At 36.9% G+C, this 8,157-nt stretch overlaps 1 protein-coding gene across 1 annotated transcript; it reads right to left on the reverse strand.

Moving 5' to 3' along the window:
* Nucleotides 1-6,086: 6,086 nt before the first annotated feature.
* LOC146681343 (uncharacterized) lies at nucleotides 6,087-7,302 on the reverse strand. Its single transcript, XM_085449011.1, has one exon. The coding sequence runs from the start codon at nucleotides 7,199-7,201 to the stop codon at nucleotides 6,596-6,598; it is 606 nt and encodes a 201-aa protein (XP_085305137.1). The 5' UTR covers nucleotides 7,202-7,302; the 3' UTR covers nucleotides 6,087-6,595.
* Nucleotides 7,303-8,157: the final 855 nt, after the last annotated feature.

Consider the following 8,157-nt stretch of genomic DNA (forward strand, 5'->3'; position numbering starts at 1 on the left):
CAACAAAAGTCGCCTCAAGGCGCTTCATAATAATACTTAAATGTACAGTTAACAGTTGGTTTAAATAATAATGGATTGCATTCATATAGCGCTCTTTGACACCCTCAAAGCGCTTTACAATTCCATTTTAATAATCCCCCCTGGCTATCACCAGTAGGTGGAGTGTCTTGCCCAAGGACACAGCGACCGAGAGTGTCCAAGCCGGGGCTCGAACCAGCACCCTTCTGATTACAAGGCAAACTGCCAACTCTTGAGCCACAATCGCCCTAAAGAACAACAATAATAATAATTATTTGGTGTAAAAAAAGTTTATAAGAATCATTTTATATATTTTTCCATAGCATTACATTTGAATTTAACAGTTCGGTCTTTCAAATAACGAACAAATATTTGTGAAATTATGATACATTTGTGAATTTATTTTATCAATCTAAATATGCATATGTACAGAAAGATACATTTAACAAACTAGAAAATTATGTTTTATTACATTTACAGTGATTTTACATTAATTTACATTTAAAATTTAAAATCACAGCCTATTTATGTAAATTTAATGATATTCTAGAAAAACAGTACAAAACTGTAAAATACACAGTAAAATACTTTTATATTACAATTTTTTTTACAGTGTAGTATTTAATGGTAAATTAGCACTCCATCCATGTAAGCTTCTTAGTCCAAAGAACTAACAGTCTAAAAGTAAAAATGCTAATATTTAAGCTTCAATTTATGGAGTTCAAAACCAGTGGGAGAAAACATACATCTTTTACAGCATAGTGTTTATGATTTAATAATCTGAATGCTCAATTCTTGTACAAGAGGTCTGGAACACTAGAAAAAAGAATATATAAAGAGAAAGTATCTTTCTTTAGTCACTTCTACACAGAAGTTCAGACGTTTTTCAAGCACAAGAGGTCGGAGTAACATAGAGCTTGTCTTGTCATGCATGAGACAGTTCTCCCACCTGGGAGCCTTATTGTTTAATGTTCAGCAGTGGCTACAGGCATGTCACAGCTGACGTTTTCAATGCATCACACAGGCCATGGGGTCAGCTACAGTGTGGGGTAAACCAGCTACTTTTGAAAGTGCGTTATTGTAAACTCAGCCCAAACTAAACAGAGCCTCTCCCAGTCCTGTTAAAATTCACACACGTCCCCTTCAATGTCAAAATCCTGCTAAAGATGGTGTTTCTTTGAAGTATGACAAAAACAATCTACATCAGGGATTTTGCTGCATAATACTATAGAACAGCATGAACCTACTTGGATTGTCAACATTTTGCAGATTGTGACAGTAAAAATATTCTTTTCCATCTCAACACTACGCTTTTTCATTTTTTATGAGAGCCTTTGCCTTTGCTTCGTTAGTACAAGAAGGCAGCGGAGGAGATAGCGCTTTTAAGAAAGATTTTAGACAGCTGGAGACAGGCCTTTTAAAAGAAAAATTGTAGATCTTTCTCTTCACTCTTTTCATTATCTAATATTATGAAGAAGTGACAGTACCCATGGGAAGTGGCAACAGATATAGCAGCTAGCATCAATAATTCATGCATTCATATATTGAACAAATATGGGCTCACTATTGTCGGGCACTTAGATATAATGTTGCTGAAATAGAGAAGAAAAAGCCAGAAGCAATCTCAAATGGCCCGGTGATCGTTATTCAGCGGTGGTTAATTGTGCTAATTCTGGAAAGGCTAAGATATCCCTCTGAAGACCAATGAAATTAATGTGTGGAGGAAGAAGTCCTCTGTTGTTTAAGGAATTAATTACAACCATTTAATAAAAAGGAAAAATTCCCATTTACATTTTCATGGCTTCAATTTCCAATGAATCTCAGGCTGATGTAGATTGACAGGGCAGGGTTTTTTTCTTCTTTCCACTTTGACCACACACTAATGGAAATTGCCTTTTAACCAACATATGAAATCGTACCAAGTTAATGTCCCCCAAAAGTCATTTCCATTGATTTTGGATGCTGCTTTTGAATAGCACTTTTCCATAATTTACATCATTTTTGCCTCCAATAGTCTCAGTCTTATACCTCTAACACGGCTGCTGCTGCTGTGCTGAGCTGAGGTGTTCAGACATTCAGTAATGCTCTTTCCTGCAGCCACTGGACATCGCTACCTTTTTTTTTTTTTTTTAACTCAGATGGCTAGATGCCTGAAGATAAAACATTTTCAGGTGTCCGGGACATTCCAATGATGTCCTAAATTTATGAAGATGTTGTTTTAAGAGCTGTTTTGACCCACAACATGATGGCAAGATGGCCTGAGGATGCCTCGAAATGGACTGCACGATGCATTTTCAGACCCATGCAACATCAGTCACCACCCAAGAGGGAAACAATATGGGGGCGAGAGGACTCTCATTTTGATTAGGAGGGACTCATTCCCTCACTTGCTTTGTTCAAGGCCTGAGGTCTGAGTTTTGAAAGCGCCGGACCTTCAATGATCTTCAGCAGTTTGTTTTTAACAAGCAATGACAAACAACATCATCTACTTCCCACCCCTCCTGTGCTTCCCCACTCTCCAGGCTTTTATCTTTGTTCAGTCTTTGAACCAGGCATTAAGGCAGCCGCATTGAAACAGACATGGCCCTGAGGAAGCCTGACTCCAGATAGAATATCCTCTAATTCTGGTATCTCTTTTCTAACAAAACAGCCAATTGGCCAAAGGGAGGAAAAATACAGCTATTACATCTCTCCCCGTTAATCACCTTCCAGTTTTGAAATGTGGTCTAACAGGGTTTCTATTTTAAGTCTGTCTAATCTGCCAGGTTTTTACCTTTCCAATGTCAGAATTAGCAGTAGACATAAAACACATGTTATATTACAAGCTTACATAATTCAGCTCAGACACAAAATAAACAGAGCTGATAACAACCGATCGTTGGCTCCAGTCACACAGGCCAATAGACTAGTTGGTGGCTACTAGTTCCTAGGGAAAAGTTATTATTCCCCGACTCACTAGTGAGTGGCTGCAAGTGCTTACTTGGAGTCACTAGGTGAAATTGGTTGCAAAGTTGTATACTATGTTGAACCAAAAACCTCTTTTCTATTGCTTTGGCTGCTAGGAGATTACCACGGTTGCCCATAGTTTGTATGGACAGCACTGACTGGATTACAAACACTTGTTTACTGCTTGCTAAGCTGTTCTAAAATGGCAAAGAGCCCAACCCAAACTAGAAAAGGAGACTGTTCATCTTCTGAGTAAAAGCTGTGCCTTTTGAAATGTTTTGGTTTTAGTGAAAAGGCATAACTTTTACTGTGAAGACAAACGGTTTCTGTTTCAGTTTCCTTCACATTTTTTCTTTCACAGTTTTTCTACTACTTGGTGGTTAGCTAGCTACCAATTGCTATCTTCCTTGTAAACCGTGAGTGACCATGGCAGTCTGCTAGTGGGCAGTTCACATCAACTGGTGGCCTCGATGTCACCCTTTGAACTCTATCCCAGTTCCTTTATTCTGACCATAGCCATTAAGCATTTGCAAGCCGCTCTGCAACCTGCAACTCTGCCTTTCATGCTTTGTAAGAATTAATCACATTGATTGCAAAGCCTTTTATGATCATCATGATGTTATTTTTCAGGTGACTAAATTGTTAACATTTTCATCATCCTCCCTGAGGTTGCCATTTAAATACCAGTTGCATTTTGTGGTGCATAACATTTCATCCATGTTTTTGATTTTTCTTGTGGCATGCTTCATTTAACTTCTTTTCTATATCTATCATCATAATTGACGAAACTTGCCCCAGTATCCTTTTTTTTCTCTGTGTTGGTAATTTCTCTTGTAAAATGACTATGAGGTTAGTAGACAGTGAGATTATGCTGCTGGTCATGTGGGTTCACTACTCAGAAATTGATGTGTGTGCACTGAAACTACAATTTATGTTAATTGGAAATGTTTTTCTATCTCCCTTGCATTGCATCACTGACATTTAGTGTTGCTTTTCAAAAAAGAGACAAATGCATCTGCCTGCCTACAAAGTGCATAAAAATCCTTTTGCTCAAGTACTTGGCATTTATGCAAAACAAATCCGTATGTAAATTTAGGTAAGAGAGGAGCCATCAGTACCAAAATATTTTTAACCTTAGACATAAAAAATATATTTTTTGACAGCAACTGAGTATTTGTCATTGAATAATAGATTCTTTTAGCATTTTTCTATATTTGTACCCAAATATACTTACATTTAAATACACATAAATCACTCTAAAAGCCTTTCTAGGATTCCCACACTCACCAAGTAGTTTGTCTCTTTCATACAAATAACCAAAGCGCTTATGCACCTTGATGAATGCAGGACAAATAAACCTTAATACTTCCCCTAGCATAAATCAAACTTGATGCATAAAAGGGGGAAAAGACAATCAGTTTATTAGCTAGAAATTTCCAGTGATTAGGTAATTTCCAGCATTCTTGTTTGTGCTGGTTTGTTCCTTACCATGTCTTTGCAGCCCCAGCAAAGCTTATTGCTTATATACACCTATATATCCCTCTGCATAGATATGTGAATGTTGTGCATAATATAGTAACTAAATAAAAGGGTATAAAACATATTCACTTTTAGGGTGGTCATAATATTAAAATTTCAAAGTTGATACCGATGCCCAGTAAAATGCTCATACCATAGAATTTTAGAACAATGCTGGTCCATGCTGAATTCATTTGTCCTTCTTGTGACTGGTCTCCATGTTTTTGTTGCTCATCAAATAGAGCTGGTAGAGGGTTTTTTTTTTTTATCTTTATCTGGAATTTTAAGAGAAACTTTCCACTTTTTAGACACAAATAATTGTGTTATATGTTATATGCTAAAGTGGATACAAGGTAATTGTTAATAGTTAAATTGCTAACAATATGTTAACATTTTAACATTTTAATGGTCATGAAAATTCACATGAAGACGGGGCTATCAGTCTTTGAAATAGTTTGCCAAGTTTGTTTTGCTGCTGTTCATGTGTTCAGCTGTTAGTGAGCTGCTGTATGTCTGCCTGTATGCACCTCTCTGCCAGCTGGACGAGATGGCACTGGTGGGATCAATACCTTTGCAAACAAGAATCTATTTCAATAGTTACTTTTAATATCAATTAGTATCCAAGTATATTTTTTTAACAACCTTACTTGGTACATAAAACAGTAGCATTACATTATCAGACTTTTGGTATCAAAAGGTATTTTAAGTATCAGTTCTGATGGCATCCTTATCTAGGTTTAGACACAGAGTAGCTATTTCCACTGTTTCCAGGTATTAATGCTAAACTACGCTAATTATATCCAGGATAGCTTCACATTCATATCAGATAAACAAAAAAGGGTACCTTGCAGAAGAAAACCTAAAGAAAACCCAAAGCTGCATTGTTTTCTTAAAAGGAAAAGCAATTAAGTATACCATATTCTGTCACACAAGTGCAAACAGTGATTAAATATCATCAAAAGCACTATAATACCTTCCTGTTTTTACTTCTGTTAATCTCTGCATTTTAAAACAGAAATTATGCTTGTAAAATATTCCTATATAAGCTGCACTTTGTTTTGAATGTAGAAATAGTATGCACTGCTACATAAAATACAAAAAGATTATTTACTGCTTAGCTACTGTAACAGATTGACATTATAAAAACAATCGGACTATTCACAAAGCTCTCTGAACTTGTGGGGCTTCCTCATGCTGCTGACTAATGCTCTATGCTCCATTAATGGACATTCACATTTCCCGAGTGAAGTCACTGTGTTCTCCTACTCATCTATTAATAAAAGCACCTTCATTTACATTTTTTTCAGTAATTCAAACTTCAAAACAAGAACCGCTCTCTCTTGAATTTGTGAAGGGAAGCGTCAGTGAGTTTCTCCTGTGGCACCTGGCCCACTTATTTCGGTGCACCTTCATCCGTCATGCTCGTGTTCTGATTTAGTTCGTATCTGTTTGTTTGTCTCCAGCGGAGAAAAGTAACTTTGTGTTGTGAATCCCAGTTTGATGTATGTGTACTTTCATATTTAGGTATTTCAATGGACTACTTGCACTAACACTTCCGCGTTCTATGTAGTCCTGCTCCAGTGCTTCCGGTGCGGTTACTGGCACTGGTGTCTTGGGAAAAATCCATCTTGTCTCACTTAACCCATTTTTTAACTAATGCTGTGTTCTGGTAATTTGACAGCATACATGCCACTGCAAACAGTTGGTTGATATTATAAACATGTGACATGGTAATGATGCTATCAAAAAGTTTGTTCTGTTTGATCCTCCTAATGACTCGCTCCACATGTACCCTGAGTCTGGCTATGGCCTGCGTCTCCTTAACCTGGTATGCTGGCATCTGCTTCTGCTTAGATAGAAAAGGTGGGCAGTACACTTTGCATTTACAACAATCAGTGATTAGGAAGCCCTTATCTACCATCACTGCCATGTCTTCAGTCAACTTCTCAGCAATGCCTGATTGTTTGAATAGTTCCTTGTCACTAACCGAACCAGCATACAGATTAGAGATGAAAAGTAAATATCTATTTTGTTTTCATTAAGACTGGAAAAACTTTCGAAATTTAACTGATGGTGACCTTGGTATATTTTAAACAGTTAGCTTGAATAGAACTTAGATGTACCTGGTATAGAATCGGATGTCATTGTCGGAGCCAGCAAAACGCTGTAACCCAAATTCTCGCTGGACACGTAACTCCTGTATTTCCTTCCTCAGAGTCTCCACGTCTTTGGACAGGTCTTCTGCAGCTGATGCAGATATGTCCAATGCAGATGGCTCAGGGACTGAGCAGTAGTCATGATCTCTTGTAAGACTGTGCTCTTCTTGATCGTCAGGAGGAACTAGTTCAGGGCGTCGCTCCGTTCTCTCCCAAACACTACGCCGCGGTGGTTCAACTTTATAGCCATTCCACTCAAAAAGTGTTGGTACAGCACCTTTAATAAGCCTCCTTCGACCATCGAGGGTTGTTGGCTCTATGAGTTGATCACTGGCAAAGTGTCTGCAGCAGACCCTGGTGTGAGAGGTAATCGTGAAATGATCCCGGCGTATGTTTACCGGCCATTGTCTTCTCAAGTCGGAATGGGTCGGAAAGGCATGAAAACTTAGTATGCCATTAAATTTGGCTGAAGCTGAACAAAGTGGGACACAGCAATGCTCGGAGTATTTCTTCTCCTGTTTTTGAAAATGTTCTGTTTTAAATACTTTCCTTTTTATACTCATTCTGAAGCGACATTAGCATAGCTACCGATAGATAAGCAAACGTACCGGAAACGCACAAGCGGTACTATTTGGAAACGGAAATACGTCACATGCCCTAGTGCAAGTAGTCTATTCCAGCTTTACAATTCTTCTCTATAGGATTTCAGACTGAAGGATTGCCCTGGCTTTTCCCTTGCAGCTACAGATGCATACATATATTTCATCAGCCTGTGATTATTTGTATTTTATTTCCTTTTTAGGTTGTTTGGGACAGTAGATATGAACATCATTATAGGAAGAAGTAATGCTATGTTTACAAGACATCCAGCTGAATCTACTATGAAGTCTTTCCCGTCAGGCTTTTAAATTACAAAAATTTATTCTAGACAATATTAAAGATTAACTACCCAGCTGAATAAAATCAGTCAAAACAAGTTACATTTTATATTAAAATATTGTCTGCTGGTAACATTGAATGCATTATGAATAATATTATTGATAATGTATATTTTAAATATAGAATATAGTATTATGATTAATTATTATTATTATTTATGTACTATTGCTTATAATTAAGGATCTTAATTATAAGCTGTCCTACTTTACTATACAACACTTAGTTATTTTATTTAGTTACAGTCACAGGAGCCACACAAAAAATCGATACACAGGACATTGAAAAAGATTAATTATTAAGTAATGAAAAAACTCGCTATTAGTAAGTAAATGTATCTATTGAGCCCCTTTCACAGTGACAACTGAAAAGAGTAAAATAAATAAGAAAATAAGTGATGCCGATAAAAAGAAACAAATAGACACAATAAAATAAACAGGTAGTTTAAAATAAGACAATGAAATACAATCAATAAAATTCTCAACAGGAAGCCTGTTTATACAAAAAGGTTTTTAACTGCTATTTAAGAGTCCACAGAGTTGAAGTTGCAATGGTAGATTGGTCCAAAGCCTTGGTGCTACAA

This window comes from Copadichromis virginalis, linkage group LG23 (genome assembly GCF_057382275.1).
Source record: "Copadichromis virginalis isolate Kocher_CV1m ecotype Utaka linkage group LG23, C_Virginalis_male_GT1.1, whole genome shotgun sequence".
Lineage (NCBI taxonomy): Eukaryota > Metazoa > Chordata > Actinopteri > Cichliformes > Cichlidae > Copadichromis > Copadichromis virginalis.